At 45.1% G+C, this 24,867-nt stretch overlaps 2 protein-coding genes and 1 long non-coding RNA gene across 3 annotated transcripts in view; 2 read left to right on the top strand and 1 right to left on the bottom strand.

The window, feature by feature from the left end:
- The first annotated feature begins 1,080 nt into the window (after positions 1–1,080).
- Positions 1,081–7,861, top strand: LOC310850427 (fatty acid-binding protein, liver). The gene is made up of 5 exons (XM_083751978.1): positions 1,081–1,177; positions 2,935–3,125; positions 4,468–4,640; positions 6,734–6,823; positions 7,735–7,861. The coding sequence occupies exons 2-5, from the start codon at positions 3,059–3,061 to the stop codon at positions 7,783–7,785; spliced, it is 381 nt and encodes a 126-aa protein (XP_083608104.1). The 5' UTR covers positions 1,081–1,177; positions 2,935–3,058; the 3' UTR covers positions 7,786–7,861.
- LOC310850458 overlaps positions 4,647–24,867 on the bottom strand; it is a 31,468-nt gene continuing 11,247 nt past the window's right edge. The window contains exon 3 of the long non-coding RNA XR_014567336.1: positions 4,647–5,640. This is a non-coding gene — a long non-coding RNA (uncharacterized lncRNA). The remainder of the gene's footprint in view (positions 5,641–24,867) is intronic.
- Positions 11,195–22,727, top strand: LOC310850434 (uncharacterized protein). The gene is made up of 5 exons (XM_083751993.1): positions 11,195–11,235; positions 18,628–18,657; positions 20,483–20,515; positions 22,205–22,366; positions 22,470–22,727. Exons 2-5 carry the CDS (start codon positions 18,645–18,647, stop codon positions 22,544–22,546), a joined length of 285 nt encoding a protein of 94 aa, XP_083608119.1. The 5' UTR covers positions 11,195–11,235; positions 18,628–18,644; the 3' UTR covers positions 22,547–22,727.

The raw sequence follows: 24,867 nt of genomic DNA, 5'->3' as shown, positions 1-24,867 counted from the left end.
ACCAGATACAGCATTTAGTGGGTGGGGCCTCTACTCAATAAATACCTAGGCTATAAAAATAGGAACATACAAATATATGAAGCTGCCTTAAACTGAGTCAGACTTTTGGTCTGGGGTTTCAGCCAGCAGTCACTTCCCATGCCTACATGGAGATGTCCAAGATTGAAGATGGAACTTTCTACATGCAAGGTCAATGTTCTACCACTGAGCTACAGCCCTTCCCTGTACATCTGCCAGTTGCTCCAGGACCCTGCTGGTAAGACTTTTATGTCCTCCCTCAGCTGCAGGATCACTAATCGTGACCCACATTCAGAAGACTCTGCCATAACAGCCAGAGGCCTGTCTGAACAAAAAGCTCTCTGTCTGCTGGCAAGAGGAAAGCAGAGAGGGGACCAGCCTAGCCTTCCATGGAATGGAGTTCCACCATCTGGGAGGAACCACCGAGAAATCCCTCTCTTATGTCCTCACCAAAAGTGCCTGGACCAAAGTCATATAAGGTTTTGTAGGTCAAAACCAGCACTGATTTATGCCTGGAAACAGAGCAGTAGCCCATGGTGCTATTGCTAACAAGGAGTTTTTAGTGAGAGCCTGGAGTCACCAAGCCTTTCACCACCAAATTAGTTCAACAGTACTTTGCAAGTGCAAAGCTGCTCCAAACCAGGACTCATGGTGTGATGTTTCTCAAAGTACAGTGCAGGGATATTAAGATGGTTTCCACCTCTTGGCATTTCGGGGGGGGGGGGACAAGTTGCTTACAGTTACAAAAAGAGGGGGAAGTATTACTCTTCCATTCTGCTATCAAAAGGAGGTGCATTGTGTAGTATGCAGGACTAGAAATGTTGACCAAGGTAGGTCAGACCTGGTAGCACACAAATACTACTTCAATTAAGCAATCTCGTGGCATACAAGGTTACACTGCAGTGTAAAGCCTGCCAAAGTTAACAAGCCATCGTCCTGGAGTGATGATTCATCTCTGTTCTTTGGCCCTGTGCCCAAAAAGTGCAGAGGTCTGGAGTCACGGGGGGTGGGGTCAAAGACCCATTACTATTTCTGCAGCAGGGTCCCTTTCTCCAGCATCCTAGGGCCATCCAATCAGCATGAAAGGGGAGCTTCGTAGCCGCTGAGAAGAAGTCTTCTTACCATTTGTGCTGATTGGAGCCAATCGGAGTGAAAGGAGGTGAGTTGGCCACTGAGGATTGGCTCCTAGGGTCACCCTGGAGAAGCCACATGGGAAGAACACCAAGGAGTTGTTTTTCCATATGCTCCAAAACTGAGCATTTAGGAACACTGAAAAGACAAGGTGCTTCTGTTTTCAAGAGAATAGTGTGCAAGTTCTGTTATGCACAATGGAACTTCAAGGAAAACACAGCTTGAGCCGCTACAAAGGAAGATATTGGAGCACTCCAAATCATTTGCCCATGTACATGCACAGAAAATAATAGCTCTCGCTGAAAAGCAACACAGGGAGATCTGCACTGATTGTTGCAATTAGCCACCAATTATTATTACAGTGGTACTTTGCGTTACAGGTGCTTCAGGTTACAGACACTTCAGGTTACAGACTCCGCTAACCCAGAAATAGTACCTCGGGTTAAGAACTTTGCTTCAGGATGAGAACAGAAATTGTGCGGTGGCAGCAGGAGGCCCCATTAGCTAAAGTGGTACCTCATGTTAAGAAGAGTTTCAGGTTAAGAACGGACCTCCAGAACAAATTAAGTTCTTAACCCAAGGTACCACTGTATTGCATAATCTTAGAAGAGGGTGTGGCTATAACTGGGGTATGGCTGTGACTATCATCAACGGACCGTGAACTTTTGAATTTGCCCAAGATGTCAAGTACAAAAGAAGGTTGTCACCATGCTAGTGTCCTACATGATCCACTTGATTTCCTATCAAACAGAAGACCAGCAATCTCAGCTTTGAAGGACCGACCATCAAGCATTCTATTCTATCCTCCTGCCTGATAGGCCACGTTTTTCAATAGACATTCACCTGGCTGCCTGTGGTGATTCTAGACAATCAGGAATCAAAACTCTCACAAGCTGGAAGCTGCAAGGTAGTTTGTTGTTTTTGCTTTTGCTTTTAAGCCTATGCTAGGAACAAAGGAAGCTGCCTTACACCAAGTCAGGCCGTTGGTCCACATAGTTCAGTATTGTCTACACTGGCTGGCAGCCGCTCTCTAAGATACTTCCAAATATCCTTTAAAATTCACATTTCTCCAGATTTTGCATGTGGTTCTCCAGCCAAATAAATTTGTTCAGAAATGCTTATATTAGGGGAAGCATGCATAAAAATGCACACATGGATGAAAATAACACAAAATATATTGGGAGAAATTGCTTGCAAAGATGTGCATACTAGTCAAAATTGCATACAAAAGTGTGTGTATTAGGAGAAATGTGCATCAAAATGTTGGCAAATTTTTGTAAGGACTTTAAAAAATGCAAACTGCAGGTCTTAACTTTAGACTGGGAAAATGAGGAACTAAAATCAACAGATTCATCCTTCCCTAATGTTCTGTGGTAAAACTCTGAAGTGAGGGTGGAGGAGATATATGATATAACAGGGTGAGGTACACACAAAAATGCCTAATTAGTGAAAATAGCATTTTCATGAGGGCTTGTTTTTTAAAAAATAAATAAATCACCAAGTGATGTGTAAATGTAGCATATGAATTTAAGGGTAGGAAAGTGAGAAACTGAAATCGACAGATTCAATCACCTTTGCATTGCATTCACCCACCCCAAATACACTGAGGCTTCCTGCCTTCATTCTTACATAAACCCTGGATCTTGAAATAATGTGTGATTTGCCAATGCCTGTTCCTGTGAGGAATCAGTCAAGGCTTGCACCAACCCAATGACCGGAAGGTTATTTCCACAATGCCAACATTTAGGATTAATTATTGATAGTTCCTAGTATAATCATTTGCAGCTTGAATCTGGACAGGATACAGGATTCACATCTTTATAAATGGCACCCAGTTAAGTTGGGGACACCAACAACTGCTTTTGCCCTGCACCAGTAGCCTGTCATTCTGCCATTCCCGGTTTCCAAAATGGCATTCAATGGCACGTGGCAGGTCTACAGCCAAGAGAAATATGAAGAGTTCCTGAAAGCTATTGGTAAGCAGCTCCTTGCTTTTTCCGGAAGAGACAAGTTCGCTGGAGTATAATCAGGGGTCTCACAGGAGACCTGCTCTCTTGCTTTGAGGACTAATAGAATTTGTAAAGTCCTCTGGGCAGAGAGGCAAAGGGCAGGGCTAGGAACCATGCAGACCTCTTTGCTAGATCTAGGTGAGCAGCATCCTCTGCTACAAAATCAATCTTTCGCTGCAATTAGAAAGCCCTTCTTTGCTACAATTCTGTGATTGTTTCCCTCCAGTTTTAGAGGCCAAGGATAGCTCAGTTGGCAATTAAGACACTTAATCTCAGGGACATGGGTTCAAATCCCATGCTAGGCAAAAGATTCCTTACATTGCTGGGGGTAGGACTAAATGTCCCTGAGGGTCCCTTCCAATTCTACATCATTCCTCGCCCAGTCACACATTCACCATCACCCCAATTTAGACATCTTCCCGAAACCTTTCCAGCTTCAGAATTGCTCTTTTACTGAGAATAAAATGTTCCTTGTTTCCAGGCAAGAGGAAGCAATCCTTCAGGCAGAAAGCATGCATGGGGTTCCCCACCATAGAATGGGGTGATGGTCACTGCTTTAGAAGGTGTTAAATCTAAAAGGAAGGGCCATAGCTCAATGGCAGAACATCTGATATGGATGCAGAAGATCCTGGTTCAATCTCCAGGGTCTCTGAGGAGGGCTGGAAGACAGTCCCCTGCCTACAACCTTGGAGAGCTGCTGCCAGTTGGTATGGAGTTAGATGAATCAGTGGGTCTGACTCAGTACAACGCAGCTCCCTGTGTTTCTAAAAACGAGTGAGACACATACATGGAGGAAGAGAGGCTTAGCAGTGACTATTAGCCATGCACAGTTGGCACCTGCAACCAAATGTTGCCCTCTCTAGGGCTGCTGTTCAGGATTCCAACCCCACCTCCCCTCTGGCTTCTCCCCCTTCCTACAGTCATTCTGTGGTCAATGAGCATGCTCAGTTTGGGGGTCCTTTAATTTGGAGTCCCCCACAAGCCTGTAGATATACCTCCCAGTCATGTTGAGGTGGTGTTGTTTGGGCTACATAAAGGATTGGCACTCATAACCAGAAGCCTGGGAAATAGAAGGAATGATAGCAAAATGGAACTTCCATTGACTGTGAACAATGGCTGCAGGAGAGCAATATTGGGGGGAGACTGTGCTCCTACTTGAAGGCGCCCCCAGAGGTATCTTGGGGGAAGGGGAAAGCAGGATGCTCCAATAAGCAGTTATTTGATCTGATCCAGTCAGGATCTTTCATGTTCTCCATTTTTGGTTCCACCACATCTCTCTGTGTGTCTCTGTCTCTCTCCCCCTCCCCAGCTTTGTCAGACGATATCATCAAAGCGGCTAAAGACATTAAGCCCATCACTGAAATCCAGCAAACCGGGAACAGCTTTGTCGTCACATCCAAAACCCCCAACAAATCCGTCACAAATTCATTTACTCTGGGAAAAGAAACAGAAATGACCACCATGGATGGCAAGAAAGTGAAGGTAACTAAGGGCTTTGAGAGTGAACAGCATTAGCATGTGGCTCTTGACGCTGCCGATCGATTACTCAGGCACATCTGCAACACAAACTAGAGCAGAGTTGGTTCCAGTGTGAGAGTTCCTGGGAAACTGTAGCTGGTGGAGATTCCCAGATGCTTTGCCAGAACTACAGTTCCCAAGGTTCTTTGCTGAAAAGACATTATAACCACACTTCTTTAAAACCGTCTTGTTTGTAATGTACAGAAAAGGGCCAGTCCAAGATATTTTGGTGCATAATATAGAAAACTGATCGCTCCTCATACGTGAATGAATTTAACAGGGTGCACAATCTCCTGCAACACTCAGCTGCAGTTGCTGCTCATTTCACTGGGGCTTGAGCAAGAGAAAATCCCACAGGACTGTGCCTCCTGACTCAAATCTGCCCTACCTGTTTTTATTCTGCCATCCTCAGAGCATATGATGCAGCTGCCACCTGGTGCAGCTGCCTCACCTGGCTGCTGTTCTCATCCACACTTCTTCTGTTTGCCCTGCCGCTTTCCCCTGGGGAAACCTGTGGTTTAGCACTGAATTGGAACAATTGGCCGTCAGGTTTCCCTCAGATTGCTGCTTGTTCCAATAAAGCACTAAAATACAGGATTCCTGGGGGGAAAGTGGTGGGACAAAGGCGAAACCTCTTGGATCTGCGCCTAGAAAGTACGGGACAAGCAGGAAAGCACTCAGACGTCTCCTTTCTACGCACAGGACAAGCAAAAGTGTGCATGAGTCCTGAATTCTCTGTAGAGTTGCCAAACCCAGAGAAAAAGGCAGGCGAGGGAGAAATTTGTTCCAGTTTTCATTTCAGGGTGAACCTACCTCATTTGCACTTTTTGAAACAATACGTAAGGCAATAGACAGACGTCCTTCAAAATCCACACTTCCCAAATTTTGCATTGCAGGTTTTTCAGTCAAGTAATGGGTATGAGAAGGCATCTGCTAGGGTGAAGTGTGCATTAAAGTGCATATCCTGGAGAAAATAACAAAGGGAAAAATGCATTATATTGGGGAAAATAGCTTCTCAAAATTGAGTCTATTAGAAAAAAAATGCATTAAAATGTATGTATTTGAGGATAAATTTGTATGAAAATGCTAGTGAATTTTCACAAGGACATTTAAAAAAAATCAAACCGATGTGAAAATGTAGAGAACTGAAGAATGGAACAATGAAAAACAGGTTCACTCATCCCTACTTCATCCCTACTCATACCTGCATGTGAGAGCCCACATGGGTGGGTTCTTAAAGCTAGACACAGAGGCCACAGTCACAGCATACATTTAAAGTGCTATGGCCCCACTTTAAAAAGGCAAAGGATTCTGGGAGCTGTAGGTGGTTAAGGATCCTGAGAGCCATTAAGAGGCTCCTACTCCCCTCAGAGAGCAACAGTTCGCCGAGTAGTTTAACAGTTTAACAGCCAAGCCCTCTTCATAGGAAACTCTTGAGATCTGAAGCTCTGGGAGGAGAACAGGGGTCTGGGAACAATGCTCAGCACCCTTAACAAACTACAGTTCCCACAATTCTTTGGGGGAAACCATGACTGTTTAACATGGTAGCAAAGTGCTATAAATGAATGGTGCAAAGTGGTCAGAGACTCTGGACCTGGCTGGCAACCCTCAATCTTTGTGGCACAGTATTCCCAGGAGGCACCTGCTTCTTTCCCATTGAAGTGTATGGAGAAGCTTCTATTCACATTAGGGGCTCCATAATGTACACATTTGTTTAGAATGTATATACAGGCAGCAACTGATTTGAGTGTGGGTTTACATTCCAGACCCCTGCACACATCAGTGGTGCCTGTGTAAGGCGCCCTGTCCTGTCCTGCCCCGTTTTTATGATGTTTTTTGTGACCTTTTCTGGGTGTTTCTGAGTACACTGCAATGTGGACATGTGAAGTCATGCACATATCAGAGGTGCCTAAAACACTAACTGCCTGTATTCATTTCCTTCATTCTGGTGCAACTCTGCCTTCTGCTGGCCATTTGACTGTGGCTACCTATGCATCTGATCTGTTACTGCCCAAACCTTGTGCAGTAATGGTTTTTCTTCTTCTTTTTTAAAACAGTGCACAGTAACCCTGGAAAATGGAAAACTAATAGCCAAAGCAGATAAATTCGTCCATGAGCAGCAAGTAGTTGGCAATGAAATGGTGGAGGTGAGTAAATGCTGATACTGTGGTACCTTGGGTTACAGACGCTTTAGGTTACAGACTCCGCTAACCCAGAAATAGTACCTCGGGTTAAGAACTTTGCTTCAGGATGAGAACAGAAATTGTGCTCCAGCAGCGCAGCAGCAGGAGGAGGCCCCATTAGCTAAAGTGGTGCTTCATGTTAAGAACGGACCTCCGGAACGAATTAAGTACTTAACCCGAGGTACCACTGTGTTTTAAGATGAACAGTTGCAGAAGGGTCACTTTCTCCAAGAGAGGGGCTGGGAGAATGTCTGTGCCTCTGCCTTTGGAAGCTCCTGTTCTCCCAATCCCAGATATGTGGGAAGTATTGGTCAAGAATGCAAGCATTTTGCTCACTTTATTTTGGCATTTTACATCATGCATTTTGCTCACTTTTATTTTGGCATTTTGCATCGTGCCACATGGTTCTGCAAAATACTGCAGGCCATCTAGAGAAAGGCACTCTGCACATACTCAAAGGGCACCTGCTCCTTTAACTATTGCAAATGTGAAAGAAAGAATCAAAGCAGGTCTAGTTGCTAATGAATACAAGAGCATTTTGAACATGGCCACCCTATCCCCAATTCAAGACTACAGCAAACTGGATCTCATCAGGAATATGCTCCAACAATAGCCATGGCTTGAACAAAGGTGAAAACTCACCCCAAACAAAATAGTTTCATTGGAATGTTTTTGAAGCTAAATTGTATGTGTCAATTAATTTACTAAGGGATCTACTTTTAATTGGTCCCCTGGCTTCAACGATTGCCCCAATTACCTGGTTATTTGCAGTGTTTTGGAACACGTTCTGATGTACTTTGCGTTGCTTAGGTAAGTCTTACACCTGCTAGTTACGAGGCAATTTAGAGAAACCTCTTCCAATTTATCTTCCACAGACCATCACATCTGGCTCAGCAACATTCACCAGACGAAGCCGGAAGGTTTAAAGATGCAGAAGACAACCCAGTTTTGTAGCAGACTTTTTATATTTGGGGAATAAAGTGTCCTGTCCATCACTGATAATGTTTCCTTTTATTTATGGAGGTAAGACTTGTTGGAAAAATGCCCGGGAAGGCCACCACCTTCCCAAGACACCGGGGCGTCTCTCCGGTGGTCACTCTCTGGCTGTAAATCTTCCTCAGTCCAGAGAGACCTGTGATAAGCAACACCCCGCCCCCTCCTGAAAGGAGCACGCTCGTCTTCTGGCATCTCACTGCAGAAGAAAGAGACAATGAGTAGCTATAAACTACTTTATTTAACAGTCTATATACAGAGACTCCAACAGCATGTCTGCTCTCTCTCAGCAGCAGTACAGAACAACATCTCACACAGAAGTGAAATAACCTCTATCAGTACTCCAACAGTAATGAGACTTCCTGTCTCACGCTCTCAGACACTCACATGATATAAACAACCATAGTGCTACTTGCTGAGCAGCTGGTGAGATAAAAATCCTAACAAGACTATCAATATGTTCTGCCTCCACTGTCGGTGGCAGTGTGCTTGTGAACACCAGTTGCTGGAAGCGGCAGGAGAAGAGAGTGCTGTTGCCCTTGGGTCCTACTTGCAAGTTTCCCCCAGGCGTCTCATTGGCCACTGTGAGAACCGGATGCTGGACTAGATGGGCCATTGGTGTGTTTCAGCAGTAAGGTTCTTCTTAAGTTTAGCAGTGCTAAAGGAAATGTAAAGGGACATTGCTGAAATTGAGAGGACTTTAGTTTTGAAAAGATTCCAAGAAAAGCTTTGGGACGAAAAGAACTCTGGTGTCACCAAATGGAATAGAGTTAGCATGGGTTGCTGCCGACGCTAGTCCTACTCAGTGTAGATCCACTGAAATTAATGGACATGACTAACTTTGGCCCATTCATTTCAATGGCTTTACTCCACATAAAACTCAGTTGGGTACAACCACAAATTTGTCGTGTGAAGATGGCTTCTCATCAAATGGCAAAGATGCATCGTTAAGCATCAAGTGCTTCTCCTCTTGCAAAGGACATCATCTCCTATCTTTTGCCTCTTTCATGCCAAAGCCCTCATATAAGATTCCAAATAGTGCCCCTATACCTGCCCATAAAGCTGTGCCAATTAATTACAGACCTGCAGCAGCTGAGAAGAAAGAAGAGCAAGGAACACTGTTACTGTGAATCCTCAGCTAGAGGGCTAAAACTTGGTACATTTGCGTAACAGCTTTCTAAGAGTGACTAGAATAGGATAGTAGTCACTGAATGCTCACTTCAGACACTCCTCCAGCATAGATAAATGCTGGTATTGACATCATCCATACAGCCAAGAACCCATTCACAATTCTGCCTCCAGTGAAATTGTGGCACCCTTAAAAAAATGAGAACGCTAGAATTAACGACATGGTAAGAACCTTAAAAATAAGTTCAGAATTACTATCACACACACATCTGCAGTTTTGCACATGACACCAAACTGGGAGGGGTAGCTAATGCTGCAGATGATAGAATCGGGATTCAAGATTATCCTAACAGATTGGAGAACTGGGTCCCAACTAACAGAATGAATTTCAATAGGGACAAATGTCAGGTTCTACACTAGGCAGGAAGAACCAGCTGCACAAATATAAGATTGGGGGACACCTGGCTTGTCAGTAGTTCATGTGGAAAGGATCTAAGGGTCTTAGGAGACCACAGTCTTAGCAGGTCAACAATGTGATGTAGCTGTGGAAAAAGCTAATGCTATTCTAGGCTGCACTAACAAAAGTATAGTGCCCAGTTCAAGGGAAATAATAAGATGGCTCTCTATTCTATTTTGGTCATACCACACTTGGAATATTGTGTCCAGTCCTGGGCGCCACAATTTAAGAAGGATATTGACAAGCTGGTGGTAAGAGCTGTTTGACAATGGAATGGACTTCCTCGGATGATGGTTGACTCTCCTTCCTTGGAAGTTTTTAAGCAGAAGTTGGATGGACATCTGTCATGGATGCTTTGGTTGAGATTTTGCATTGCAGGGAGTTGGACTAGATGACCCTTGGGATCCCTTCCAACTCTACAGTCTATGATTCTGTTATCTTTTACTAGCCTGACTGTGCACATATACAGTACCTAGTATAGTAGTCATATGTAGCTAGGGATTTGGGAGAAATTCAATTCAGATTAAAAGCAAAACCTACATTATTCACATTTTCCGAAACCATATGCAAAGTGAAACAGACCCATTCTTCAAAACCTGCACTTCTCTGAATTTTGGAATGCAGTTCTCCAGCCAAGTAACGTGCACAAAGTGCATATATTAGTAAAACAAACAAACAAACAAAAAAACATGCATACATACAAATATGCATTGTGTTTGGGAAAATTGCTTTGCAAAAACTGTCTGTCATATTATTATTATTATTATTATTATTATTATTATTATTATTATTACCCTTAAATTTATTTATTCACTAGCAGGTCCCAGGGTCTGTTACCGTAATCTAAAATGCAATGCTAAAAGCAGTTTAAGCAAATCACAAGAGTAGGGCAGGTCCCAAAAACACACTTCTCAAGTGTCAAAAGCCAGGGCAAAGAGGCGTATCATCAGCATATGATTAAAAACTGTATAACGAAGGTGCCAGACATACAGTGAGGGGGGAAAGTATTTGATCCCCTGCTAAATTTGCCTGTTTGCCCTCTGATGAAGAAATGACCAGTCCATAATTTTAATGGTAGGTTTATTGTAGTTGTGAGAGACAGAATAACAACAGGAAAACCCCCAGAAACCCAGAAGACAAACGTTAGAGATTGATGTGCATTAGAATGAGTGAAATAAGTATTTGATCCCCTATCAACCAGCCAGATGTCAGGCTACCTGGTATCTTCACTGTATGTAATGAGCTGAGATTAGAAGCACCTGCTGTAAGGGAGAGGTCTTACCTATAATCCCAGCTCGTTACAGTACCTGTACAAAAGACACCTGTCGACAGAAGCAAATCTGGTGAGAGGTAACTTAATACAATTGCTCATATTGTTAGCAATTTGTTAACTTAATGCAACATATATAGGATAGATTGAAACAAGCCGACTCCTCATATAATTGGCAGCTGCTTGCTAAATTTCTGGATTAAAGTCATATGGAAATGTTAGGTAGGAAATTCTAAAGATTAACTCTTTGGCTGTGAGGACGTTCTTTACTTCACCTTAGTATAACCTGGTGGCTGTTGGTTGTTTCCCTGATACTATGAATTTTTAATCATATAAGTTTGCACATTTTAAATTTACATTTCGCCCCCTGCTTCAACTCCCGGGCTGGCGTGCCACGCCCCTCCCCAGTTGGGCACCCAATAGGGAAACTCGGTGGGGGCGTGGCTTGCCGTTTAAATGCGGCTGCGCCAGCCATCCCTGCCATTGCACACACATTTTCTTCGAGTCAACAGGGTCGTCTTCGTTGAGGTAAGCAGAAGCCAGGGAAGTGCTTGCTAGGAGGTTTGGCCACTCTGATTGCTTGATTGTGTGTGCAGCGTGACTGTATGTTTGCTAGTGTGTGTGCTTTGTGAGTGTGTGGTTGCGCGCGCGTGTGTGTGTGTGTTTGTTTGCTAGCGTGGGTGCTTGGAGAGAGTGATTGACTGCTGCATCTTCTCCCACAATTTGCCTTTTAAAAATTGGAAGCAGCAGGGCAGTAAAAACCACCTCCGAAAGCCCCATTTTTCCCTTCTAAGGCTGCAGCTCGGCTTTGGGAGCCCTGAACCCCTGCCTTGTTCTTGAGGGATCTTTGAAGTTTTCCCTTTAGCTTTAACCCAGCCCCCTTATTTTACCAGTTTATCTTCATTCTCGGTGTTGTAAACTGATTGCAGGCAGCCACACGTGCGTTTGAGCCTCCCCCCCCCCCTTTTCTTTTATCCATCTCTCTCATCGCAGGGAAGTGATCCCTACGTTCCTATTGCATCTTGCCCGTGTTAACTCTATTTGACTCTTGAATTGTTGCCAGCAAATTCCTGCCTGCTTTATTAGTTGTCTGACTTCATTTTTTGTTGCCACAGATACCCTTTCAGGGGGACAGGGGTTAGCTGTGAGATAAATAAATTGTTCTTATATATTCAAGGCCAGAGCCAAACTGACTGAGGATGGGGGTGGGTGGGGAATAAGAGTGCAAAGAACAATATACATGCATGGAAACGTGAATCAGGATTGCTCACTTACAAACAGGAAGGCTGGGCACGCAAGCTAATCCCTGAAGCCCTGCAGGCTGGGAGCCTCAATGACGCCCCTCGGGATAGGGATTATTATGACTGGAAAGTAATTGAAATCAATAAGATTTTGTAACACACAAAAATAAAGAAAATCATCAATTCCAGCACCTGGGGGCCACCTTATCTAAATTATATAATTTGGTATCTTAATGATTGATATTAATTGTATTATAAATTGGTATTGTTATTATGAGGCTATTATTGGATTATAATTGAAAATTAATTTTAAAAAAATTATTTAAAAAATTGACACCCCTCTGGAGGCTTCACCCGCAGCAAAAAAAACGTGGCTACCCACCCCACCCTCACCCCCAACTAACTTTTTCCACCAGTGCCCTTCTTACTGGCTCTTCTATGCCTTTTAGCAGCAGCCTGGCCTGCAGAAATGTCTCTGAATATTTTCCTGCCAGGCAAATGACAGAGTGAGGAACCCTCTGTTGGAGATAAGCAGTGTCCAGTGCACAGCGGAATGATGAAAAGTACGTGCCAACATGCTCTATATTACTTTATTTACACTTCAAAGCTGGTAATTTACAGAAAAACATCTTCCCTCTGCCGGAGCAGAGAAAGGCATCCTCTCTCCTCTAAAGCACGGAGAGAATACACCCTGAACTGCAAAGAAACAGTGAAAAACAGGAAACCAGTGTACGTCACATCCAGTCTCCTTTCCCGTGAGAAAACCCAACAGCATTTGACTGTGGAATGTAAACATTGTCTTGTGACAAGCACTTCGCTGCTCAGTGAAGGAAGCAGAAACCAACATCCTCCCCCTTTCTGTGAACATCACTGGGCAGCGTGTTCGTACAATATCAGCACAAACCCAACTTCTGCACATAGGTACAGTGTTGATCCCTTGATACAATCTTGGACAATACATCAGCAGGAATTTCATTACCTGGCATATAGGACACCGTTACGAGTCCCTTTTGAATACGTTCCCTAGCATGTTGCAACTTTAATTGCAAGTGCTTCGTGCTTTGCTTACAACCTTCAGAATTCAGCAAAGCCAAACATGCTTTGTTGTCCTGGTAAACCTGGATTGGACATTTGACAGGAATTTTTATGTCTTTGCACAATTGTAACAACCATTCACAATCCTTAAGTGAATAAGACAGTGCATTCAGTTCAGCTTCACAAGTACTTAAGCTAACTGTTGTTTGCTTCTTGCATGACCAATCAAATAGACCCTGATTGTACTTATAGCAAACTCCAGACGTACTTTTCCTGTCTGTAGTGTCACTTCCAAAACTTGCATCTGCAAATATCTCAAGACCACCAGACTTCTGATTGTTAAATCTCAGTCTGTAATGCATAGTGCCTTTCAAATACCGCGCTATGCGTTTCAGAGCTTTCCAATCCTTAACAGTAGGATTGTTGACTTGTCTGCTTAGCAAATTACAGCTAACAGCAATGTCAGGTCTTGAACATCTGGCAATGAAGTTTAGCTTGCCTAGCACACTTCTGTACAGTGTAGTATCAGAAAATGTTTCTCCAGTGTCATCTACCTGATAACCTGTTGTCATCGGTGTGTCTACAGGGTTAGCATCCATCAGGTTTAGTTTGCTTAACACATCAGCAATTTTACGTGACTGGTGTACTAGAATGTTACCATCTTGATCTCTCTCTATTTCCAGAGATAGGTAGTTGTTTATCTCACCAAGATCTTTCATGTCAAAGTGCTCTTTCAATTGAGCTAGGGCATTATTGTACATTGTGACATCCTTCCAAAAGAATAAAAGATCATCAACATAAAACAAACAATACAGTTTCTTTTGCCCCTCCTCTTTGACAAATACACATGGATCAGCTTTCCCTTGCTTAAAACCTAGAGAAAACAATACTTCAGTGAGTTTTGTGTGCCAACACCGTGCACTTTGTTTGAGACCATAAAGGGACTTCTTCAGAGCACAAACAAATCCCTGTTTTACCTGTACGCCATCAGGTGGAAGCATATAAAGTGATTCATCTAGAGATCCGTACAGAAAAGCTGTATTCACATCATGGTGACTAATGTGTAGATTCTCTTCTGCAGCTAGCTTGAGCATAAGCCTAATGCTCTCATACCTCACGGTGGGTGAGTAGGTCTCGTGATAGTCTTCACCTGGTACCTGTGCAAAACCTCTGGCTACCAATCTGGCTTTGTGTCTGACTATCTTGCCATTTTGATCAGTCTTCGCTTTGAAGACCCATTTGCTTCCAAGCAGTTTCATTCCTGGAACTACTGGAACAAGGTCCCATGTTTTGTTCCTTTCCAAGGAATCAAGCTCAGCCTTCATGGCATTTAACCATGGCTCAGCTTCCTTTGAATCCAAATCCTGGATTTCTTGGAAACTTGAAGGTTCAAACACCTTCTTGGAGCTTTTAACAGCTGTTACTGCTATCTTAGCAAACTCATCAGCAAATCTCTTTGGAGGTCTGCCTTTTGTTGCTCTCTGTGACCTGCGAATTAGCCTTAAGTCTTCAACACTCTCCTTTTCCTTCTTGGGAGAAAAGTGACCTATTGTGAACAATGGTTCCTCTAATTCTTGATCAGAGCTTTCAGAGGGTCGCATAGAGGCTTTCGCACTCTTGAAATCCTCTGAATCACCTGATTCAGTTTCAGACTCATAATCAGAACCTTCATCAGTGGGTGTGGGTTGTTGCGGTTGCTTTTGACTATCCTCAGTTTCATCACTGTCATCAGGATAACATTGGAAAATTCCCACATTCTCCCCCCACTTGGCATTGTACTCAACACTTCTTGTGAGCTTAATTGCCTTAGAGTCAGTCATCATTATTCTGTAAGACTCTTTCTGATAACCTAGAAAGATACCATGCAATCCACGCTTGTCTAACTTGGAGCTTTGTGGTGAGTGAACCCACATGTCTGAACCAAAAATTTTCATGTGGTTGATGTATGGCTTCTTGCCAAACATCTTCTCATAGGGGGTACAACCAATCGCTGAAGATAACCTGCGATTATAACTGTAAGTGAAACATGAGAGAGCTTCGGCCCAATAACTCTCTGGAAGATTGGCATCATGCAGCAAGGTTTTTAACCCTTGAAGCAATGTCTGATTTGCCCTCTCGCAAAGTCCATTCTGCCATGGCGAACGAGGACTAGACAAATCGTGTTGAATTCCTTTCTCAGTCAGAAAAGCTTCAAACTGCTGAGAAGTGAATTCTCCCCCGCGATCACTGAAAAGAGTCTTTACCTTCTTACCATGCACATTTCCCAACCAAGCACAGAATTCCTTGAACCTTGGAAAAGCCTCTGATTTCTGCTTGAGATTGTACACATAAATATACCTGGAAAATGCATCAATGAGAACCATGAAGTACCTGTTTCCACCCAAAGAGGGCGCTAGTGGTCCAACCAAATCAGCATGAACAACCTGGTATGGTTCTGTAGCTTGCCTACTAGACACCTTACCTTTCGCAGCCATTTTTACCTTGTTTGCTGCGCATGCCTTGCACTTCATGTGGTACCTGCAGGGTTTAATAGTCATACCTTCAACCAAGGCAGGCATTTTAGATACTGCCTCAAAATGCAAATGACCAAATTTTCGATGAAAATCGTGAATACATTCTGCATGCAAACTTTTGTTAGAACCTGCAATGCAACAAGTGTCATCCTGCACAACATCATCAAAATACAAAACATACAAACGATCAACATATTCAGCATGCAATACATAATCATTTTTCTTTGTGATGATGCACCTTTTGTTCTTAAAGGAAACGTCTTCCTCTTCCCAGCACTTTGTTTATCTGCATGCCAAACTACAAACTGACAAACTACAATTCCCAGGATTCCATGAGGGGGCACCATTTTCTGAGTTCCCTGGGAAGAGGGAGTGATTGCTAAACCACTTTATCAGATATGCAGAATTATCCTAAATTGGCCAAGTGATGTACACACAAATGCTTGGGAGGCAGAGGGTATGGAGAGGTCAAGAGGGAAACAAAATGCAAAAAAAACCCAGGCAGTTGGTAATTGTGTAAAGGGAAATAATAATAATACCCCACCCTTCTGGGTATAAATACCCAACCACTCTGGGCTACTTCCAGCAAAATATAAAAAGAATAATAGGTCACACAGTAAAAACTTCCCGAAACAGAGACCAGCAGAGGATGATAATTGCCACTGTAACTATTTAGAGAGTGATTGTTAAACCACTTTGATACTGTTGCTCTCAAACAGGAACAGGGATCTCCTAACAACTCTCAGCACCCTCAACAAACTATAGTTCCCAGTACAGTGGTGCCTCGCAAGACGAAATTAATTCGTTCCGCAAGTCTTTTCGTCTTGCGAGTTTTTCGTCTTGCGAAGCACGGTTTCCCATAGGAATGCATTGAAAATCAATCAATGCGTTCCTATGGAAACCGCCTTCAGACCAGGTTTGGGGACAGTCTGTCCCCCGACCTCTTCTGAAGGCCGACGTGGGGGGGCGAAAGTCTTTGCTTCCCCCCCCCTTCCCGGGACAGCGGAGACTTCTCCGCTGTCCGGGGCGATCTTAAAATGCTGGCGGGCGGCAGCGCTGCCGCCCGCCAGCATTTTAAAATCCCCCGGGAAGGCAGGCAGGGGGGACAAAGACTTTTGCCCCCCACCCGCCTTCAGAAGAGGTCCAGAGGGCTCTCCAAGCTGCGGATAGCAGCCTGCTGCCCCGCGCAAGGGGCGCTCTTAAGCAGAGCGCCCCTCGCGCGGCGCAGACATTCGCAGCTTGGGGAACCCTGCAGGACTTCCCCGCAGGGCTCTCCAAGCTGCGGATAGCAGCCTGCTGCCCCGCGCGAGGGGCGCTCTTAAGCAGAGCGCCCCTCGCGCGGCGCAGACATTCGCAGCTTGGGGAACCCTGCAGGACTTCCCCGCAGGGCTCTCCAAGCTGCGGATAGCAGCCTGCTGCCCCGCGCGAGGGGCGCTCTTAAGCAGAGCGCCCCTCGCGCGGCGCAGACATTCGCAGCTTGGGGAACCCTGCAGGACTTCCCCGCAGGGCTCTCCAAGCTGCGGATAGCAGCCTGCTGCCCCGCGCGAGGGGCGCTCTTAAGCAGAGCGCCCCTCGCGCGGCGCAGACATTCGCAGCTTGGGGAACCCTGCAGGACTTCCCCGCAGGGCTCTCCAAGCTGCGGATAGCAGCCTTCTGCCCCGCGCGAGGGGCGCTCTTAAGAAGAGCGCCCCTCGCGCGGCGCAGACATTCGCCGCTTGGGGAACCCTGCAGGACTTCCCCGCAGGGCTCTCCAAGCGGCGAATGTCGGCCCCGCGCGAGGGGCGCTCTGCTTAAGAGCGCCCCTCGCGCGGGGCAGCAGGCTGCGCACCTTCCCCTCTGTTCCCGGACCTGTCCTGAAGGCTTGCGGTGGGAGGAGGGCTTTCCACCCCACCGCCAACATTCAGAATGCTGTTCTGAATGTGGCGGTGGGGAGGAAAAACCCTCCTCCCACCGCAAGCCCCGGGAACAGAGGAGAAGCGCTGCGCACCTTCCCCTCTGTTCCCGGACCTGTCCTGAAGGCTTGCAGTGGGAGGAGGGCTTTCCTCCCCACCGCCAACATTCAGAATGCTGTTCTGAATGTTGGCGGTGGGGAGGAAAAACCCTCCTCCCATCGCAAGCCCCGGGAACAGAGGAGAAGCCCTTCGCGCCTTCCCCTCTGTTCCCGGACCTCCCACCGCAAGCCTTAGGACAGGTCCGGGAACAGAGGAGAAGGCGCGCTGCGCTTCCCCACTGTCCCCGGAGATTTCCCTATGGGCTTTCGTCTTGCGAAGCAAGCCCATAGGGAAATTCGTCTTGCGAAGCCGCTAAAAAATCGGAAAACCCTTTCGTCTTGCGGGTTTTTCGTTTAGCGAGGCATTCGTCTTGCGGGGCACCACTGTATTCTTTGAGGGAAGCCATGATGACCATTTAAAGTGGTATAATACTGTCAACCAACACATGGGTGTGACCAGGATCTTTGTAGGGGGGGGTCAGGACTTTTGTTAGGGGGGCAGAACCGACGTAATTGGTCAGTTAAGAATTTACAGTATATTGTTTTACTTGATTGGGGGGGGAGCTGCTCCCCCCGCTACACCCATGTACCAGAGTCCTTTTTTAACTCATGGAAGCTTATGCTGAATATAATTTGCTAGTCTTTATGTTACCATGAGACTTGGTTGCTTTTGCTGTGAAACAGAGTTAACACAGCAGTTTCCCACCTTTGGAATTGTTTTAAGCAAATCATTTTAACAGTGTAGTGGCATAATGTGCGAGTGGGTTCTGGACAAAGTGGGAGTCTGAGTGGTTGTTAGTTAAGAACATAAGATCTTGCTGGATCAAGCCAATGGTCCATCTAGTCTAGAATCCTGTTTTCACAACGGCCATTCAGATGCATCTGGAAAACCCTCAATCACGACTCCAGTGGTTTCCACCAACTGGTATTCAGAAGCACTGCGGCCTCTGAACTGGAGGCAGAGCACAGCCATCGTGGCTTGTAATCACTGATAGCCATGTCTCCATGAATTTGTCCAGTCCTCTTTTAAAGCCACCCAAATTGGTGGTCGTCACTGCCTCCTGTGGGATTGAGTTCCATAGTTTAACACACAATTGTACACTGCATTATCCTAACAAGAGTTTCTGGCATCTCTATACAGGTCTTTAGGAAGCCAGCATGGCTGATCCAGGTAAGAGAGCCTGTTTACTTTCTTGGGGATTGGGTAACGGTAACCGTATAGTCCAAAGCAGTTGTCTCAAACTCTCAGTCAGCCACACAAACTCTCCTCACCTCCACCCCCACTCAGTGCAGATTAAACTTGGAAGCATGCTTCCCTGTTAGGTTCTGTTGACACTATGGCATTAATGTGTACACAGGTAAGGGGAAAAGGTAAAGGACCCCTGGACGTTTAAGTCCAGTCAAAGGTGACTATGGGGTTGCAGCGCTTATCTCGCTTTCGGGCCAAGGTAGCCGACGTTTCTCCACAGACAGCTTTCTGGATCATGTGGCCAGCATGACTAAACCACTTCTGGTGCAACGAAACACTGTGACGGAAGCAAGAGTGCATGGAAACGCCATTTACCTTCCCGCCGCAGTGGTATCTATTTATCTACTTGCACTAACATGCCTTCTGCTAGATTGGCAGACGCTGGGACAGAGTAATGGAAGCTCACCCCATCGCGGGGATTTGAACTGCCGGCAAGCCCAAGAGTCTCAGTGGTTTAGAACACAGCGCCACCCGCATCCCAGTACACAGACCACTGTTTCTGTGCATGTATTCGTGTGCCTTCATCCACATAGGAGTACTTTTAATTTTATGTTTCCAAAATCTGTCTTAATATTGATGTACACTAGTAGGCAGTACTTGGTTAAATGTGTGTGTTGCCCCACGCTTCAATTAGAACTTCCCCGTTCCTGAAACTGGAGGTCTCTTATGGGTATGAATGCAAGTATTTCAAAATCTTGTACAACATAGTGACTAAGACTAGATGAAAGAATTGAACAAATCTGAAATACTTTTCTTCTAGTTCTGCATGGGCAGTTGCATGCTCTTGTAACATCTTAGATTAATGTAACAGGCCACATCTTGGGCAGCTTTTGAAGACAGCACGGAAACTGAAGCTGGTTAAGAAATGCAACTGTGCCATTATGTTGGAAAATGCCAGTTTGAAATATATCTTGCCCAGCATTAAAAGATTTGCACTGGATAGCAGTTCATTTTTGGACACAGTGCCAATTGATAGCTTCCACTTCCCTCTGCCACAGGTAGGGATGGGCGAGAAACTCATTTCCTTTCAAATTGAAAGGTGAACCTCCCTAATTTGCACTTTCAGAAGCAGTACAAGAACCAAAACAACAACCCTTTGAGATGTGCACTTCTCTGAATTTTGCAGTGCAGTTCTTCAGCCAAGCAATGTGTACAAAAGGCACACACTGCCCTTAAAATGTATTGTTTTAGAGAAATTGCTTTGCAAAAAAAAAGTGTGTGCACTAGGGAATATTGCATACAAATGTATATATTAGGAGAAATCAGAATTGAAATGTTGATAAATTTTCATGAGAATTTGTTTGCATTTGCTTTTAAATCAAGGTGATATGGAAATGTGAACTAAACCTGAGATTGAAAAACATAAGGAACAGAAAGGAACTGAAACTGACCAATATGCCCATCACAGTTGTAGCTCACCTGATGCTTTTTTGCATTTTACAGTCATACCTCTGGTTGCAAACGTGATCCATGAGGGAGGCATGGTCGCAACCTGCAGTGTTCATAGCCTGAAGCGCCGCGTCTGCGCACGATGCAATCCGGTGCTTCTGCGCACGCATGTGACATCATTTTGTGCTTCTGCGCATGAGCGAGCGCTGAAACCTGGAAGTAACCCGTTCCGGTACTTCCGGGTTCCAGCGCGGTCTGCATCCTGAAAATGCGCAACCAGCAGCGTTCGTAACCCGAGGTATGACTGTATATGTACTTGAGATCCATTATATCTTATTAAAACAAGTCTCTCTTCCAGTGACTGCAGTTTTGGGAGCTACAGCCGGCTTGGGTAAGTTTTTAGCAATCTGGATTTCCAGTTGGGCAAGTTTGGGTGATTATTTTGCTTGCATCAGCATGAATGAAGCTTACAAGTTATTGGAAATGGTGGAGTTCACAATGAAAATCTGGCTTGATGAGATCTGTGAAATGACATTGACAGAACACCTGGCATATCAAAACAGAATAACTGAAGGGATAGCCAACAGCATTAAATTAAACAAAATTTGGATGCCCTTTCTGCATTAAGCAAATACAGTGGTACCTCAGGTTAAGTACTTAATTCGTTCCGGAAGTCCGTTCTTAACCTGAAACTGTTCTTAACCTGAAGCAACACTTTAGCTAATGGGGCCTCCTGCTGCCGCCACACTGCCGGAGCACCATTTCTGTTCTCAACCTGAAGCAAAGTTCTTAACCCGAGGTACTATTTCTGGGTTAGCGGCGTCTGTAACCTGAAGCGTATGTAACCCGAGGTACCACTGTATCTATATATCGTAGTCAGTTCCCCCACCTTTTTTTCAAGAAAAAAAGCACTGGTAGCCGGGATAGCCAAAGCAGGAAGGATGGCAGGGGTGGGTGGGTGGAGGAGAGAAGCAAACTGCCTTGACTGTCAGAAATGCAGCGGAAGTTATGGCAAGTTGTTGTGCGCAGGTCTAGCAACGGAGGTACCTAGTGCTGGTGAAAAGGTTTGTTCCCCCCTCACTCCACTGGTCTCAGAAACAGTGACTGGTCTAGGGCTACTCTGATTTTTTAAAGCGAAAAGGGGACTTGAACCAAATTCTCCCCAAGCCCAAGTTTGTAGGCACCTGGTTGCCCCCCCCAAAAAAAAAAAATCAATGAGGTCTGGACGCAAAAATATGCATTTGCTTGTTTGGGCATATTTTTAGAATCCACCTTATTCATATGACATTAAGTTGTTTTCTATTGCCTTAAAATATTGTGCTTTAATTGTTGTAAGCTGCTTTGGGACCTTGGGGTAAAAGATGGGTTGATGATGACAACAATGATAGGTGGAGAGCTTTACACGCCAAGTCGTCTGAATTAGGCGCTCCTAGTTTAATTATTTAGATCAGGCTTCCTCAAACTCAGCCCTCCATATGTTTTTTGCCTACAGTTCCCATGATCCCTAGCTAGCTGGACCAGTGGTCAGGGATGATGGGAATTATAGTCTCAAAACATCTGGAGGGCCAAGTTTGAGGAAGCCTATTTTAGATGAGAAGCAACCAGGAGCTGCTTCCCCTTTCGTCCTAGCAGGGCTCCATGAATTCGCCCCATGGAGCAAGCAAATTGCATTCTCACTCTCTCCTTGTACCAATTGCAAGAGCCATAAAATGATGTCAGAGGTTTTTCCCCAATCCCTACTCTCTTGCCATCCAGCAACTTTCCCTGATAGTGCGTGGAGGCTCAATGATCCACAGATGGCTTTCACTCCCCAATTAGCAAGATAAGCAAGTTCTCTCAGGGGGTGCAACAGACCATACACCCCCCAATTGGAAACCACTGCCCTAAATATCCAAGCCCAAGAGCCTTAGCTTTTGAAATTAGAGTCTTTCAGTCAGGGCCCCACCATCCCAGGCCAGGTGGGAAAAGGCCTGCAAGGTCTCCTAGGACCCACAGCCAAGACGGTTAAGCACTGTGGTCTAGGCAATTTAGATTTAATGCTTCTATCATGTAACATATTCCTAATTCTGTGTTCTTGCAGCAGTGGCCACGATTGGTGCCCCAGTAGCACTGGGAGCAGCAGGCTTCACTGGAGCTGGAATTGCAGCTGGCTCTCTGGCTGCAAAAATGATGTCGGCAGCGGCTATCGCCAATGGTGGAGGAGTAGCAGCTGGGAGCGCTGTTGCTGTGCTTCAGTCAGTCGGTATGTCTGCTGCTCTCAGGACAAGAATCACATGATTGGCAGAGCCAGTCTCCCCACCTTGAGATCTTCATTACAATAATGGTGTGCCTTGATCCTCTTCTAGGTGCTGCTGGGCTGTCCACTGCTACCACAGCTGCAGTGACAGCTGGTGGAGCACTGCTGGCTGCCATCTTTCCTTAAGAAGAAGACACACATACGCAGAGGCCATATCTACTTGGAAAAGCAGTACTTGGAAGATTATGCTTTGCCGTCAACAGCATAAATGACCTTAAGCAAAATGTGATTTTAATCAATGCTACGTTATTCCTACTGGCTGATATATGCAACAACAAATAAAGCTTTGATAATTAAACAACAACAAGAGTGTTAGCAAGAAAGCTGATTGGTGGTATCGTACAACGCACATGTAAAATACTGGCTGTGTCCCATGAGGAAAAGATCCATGTTTTCCTTAGCAGGCTTTTGACTTCAGTGTTTTCTGCTGCACTGGGGGAAACTCCATTTCCCCTCTTTGCACAATTATGAGCTTCTTAGTTGAAAATCCCATTCTGATTGGAGTCCAGACATGTACTGAGGCCCCCAGTAATAGAGCTTGGATTCACCTAGTGCAATTAACTGGCAGTTGATTCAGAACCAATAGAGGAAAACACTCCTTTGCAAAGTTGTGATAGGCAATAGCTTTGAGGGGACATTAAAAAATAATTGAGGATTAGACCAATTGATGGATGGCAGATATGGGACAGTTGCATATTGTTGGACTAGATGATCCTCAGGGTCCCTTCCAACTCTATGCTTCTATGACCCCAAGGGCTGTTGATTACTAGTAATCACAATAGTTATTTGGAACATTGGGCAGAAAAGAGTGGGAACAAGCATGGGACAGGCCTGCCTGTTAAGCTTCACAAAACTTATATTGCCAGCATTCAAGGGTGGTCCTTCAGCACGCACCACAAACTACAGTGGTACCAGGTTAATAACTTAATTCGTTCTGGAAGTCCGTTCTTATCCTGAAACTGTTCTTAACCTGAAGTGCCACTTTAGCTAATTGGGCCTCCCGCTGCTGCTGTGCCACCACTGGACAATTTCTGTTCTCATCCTGAAGCAAAGTTCTTAACCTGAGGTGCTATTTCTGGGTTAGCGAAGTCTGTAACCTAAAGTGTATGTAACCCAAGGTACCACTGTATTTGGAGAACTTTTGAACTTGGGGTATGTGCTACTTAAAAGCAACAATCTTAAATGGAAACACCAGGCAGAATTGGAATGCCACTGGGACTGACAAACAGGAGATCTAGGGTTCTTCCAGATGGTCAGTATTTTATGTGTGATTCCAGCACAAAGTGGAGTGTAAGATCTATGTATTTCAGTGGATTAAACAACACTTCCCCTCATGCAGGGATGTCAAATTGGGCTCTTTTTCCTTTGCGGGGGCAAAAGAGCATCTGGCCCCGCCCCCTTGCCCCGTCCTCCATTTGTGCACAATCGCTAGTACGGAAGACAGAGTTTTCGCCATGATCCTGAGCGTTCTTTTGGTAAGCGACTTTTTCCTTTCCCCCCTAAAGTCAACAAGTTTGGCTTTCCCCTCTAAAAAAAAGCTCAACAACTCCAAAAGGGGTAGATCACTGCCAGTTTTTTATTCTGTAAGTAGATTGCAGTGTCTGGGGAGTTTGACATCCCTGCCCTAGTGCAACGAATCCACTTTTTTAACTTCTGAAACTGAAATTGACCAATTATATGAAGACTTACAACACCTCCTAGAAATGACACCAAAGAAGGATATTCTTCTCATTATAGGGAATTGGAATGCTAAAGTAGGGAATCAAGAGATAAAAAAAACTGGCAAGTTTGGCCTTGGAGATCAAAATGAAGCAAGGCAAAGGCTAATAGAGTTCTGTCAAGAGAACAAGCATAGACATCACCTTGCCAACAAAGGTCCATATAGTTAAAGCTATGGTTTTCCCAGTAGTGATGTATGGAAGTGAGAGCTGGACTGGAGGCTGATCGCTGAAGAATTGATGCTTTTGAATTATGGTGCTGGAGGAGACTCTTGAGAGTCCCATGGACTGCAAGAAGATCAAACCTCTCCATTCTTACGGAAATCAGCCCTGAGTGCTCACTGGAAGGACTGATCGTGAAGCTGAGGCTCCAATACTTTGGCCACCTCATGAGAAGAGAAGACTCCCTGGAAAAGACCCTGATGTTGGGAAAGATGGAGGGCACAAGGAGAAGGGGACGACAGAGGACGAGATGGTTGGATAGTGTTCTCGAAGCTACCAGTATGAGTTTGACCAAACTGCGGGAGGCAGTGGAAGACAGAAGTGCCTGGCATGCTCTGGTGCATGGGGACATGAAGAGTCGGACACGACTAAACAAAAACAACAACACACTGCTGTCTGATTAAATCTTTCCTTCTCAATCCTGGTGTGATTAATGGCTCAGGTCACCCCACCATTGGACCTTTTGTCCGCAACACAGTTGTAAATAAAATGAAAACATCCAAAAAC

This window comes from Podarcis gaigeae, assembly GCF_964106915.1.
Source record: "Podarcis gaigeae genome assembly, chromosome: 8".
NCBI classification, from domain to species: Eukaryota; Metazoa; Chordata; class Lepidosauria; order Squamata; family Lacertidae; genus Podarcis; species Podarcis gaigeae.
The sequence above is the reverse complement of the archived record's forward strand: the minus strand, read 5'-3'. Positions and strand labels throughout refer to the sequence as shown.

Coding starts and splice junctions, on each gene's coding strand:
- LOC310850427 (XM_083751978.1), top strand. CDS start 3,059: ATGGCATTCAATGGCACGTGGCAGGTCTACAGCCAAGAGAAATATGAA. Junction 3,126..4,467: donor AGAGTTCCTGAAAGCTATTG/GTAAGCAGCTCC, acceptor CCCCCTCCCCAG/CTTTGTCAGACGATATCATC. Junction 4,641..6,733: donor TGGATGGCAAGAAAGTGAAG/GTAACTAAGGGC, acceptor TTTTTAAAACAG/TGCACAGTAACCCTGGAAAA.
- LOC310850434 (XM_083751993.1), top strand. Junction 20,516..22,204: donor GGGAGCTACAGCCGGCTTGG/GTAAGTTTTTAG, acceptor GTGTTCTTGCAG/CAGTGGCCACGATTGGTGCC. Junction 22,367..22,469: donor TGCTGTGCTTCAGTCAGTCG/GTATGTCTGCTG, acceptor ATCCTCTTCTAG/GTGCTGCTGGGCTGTCCACT.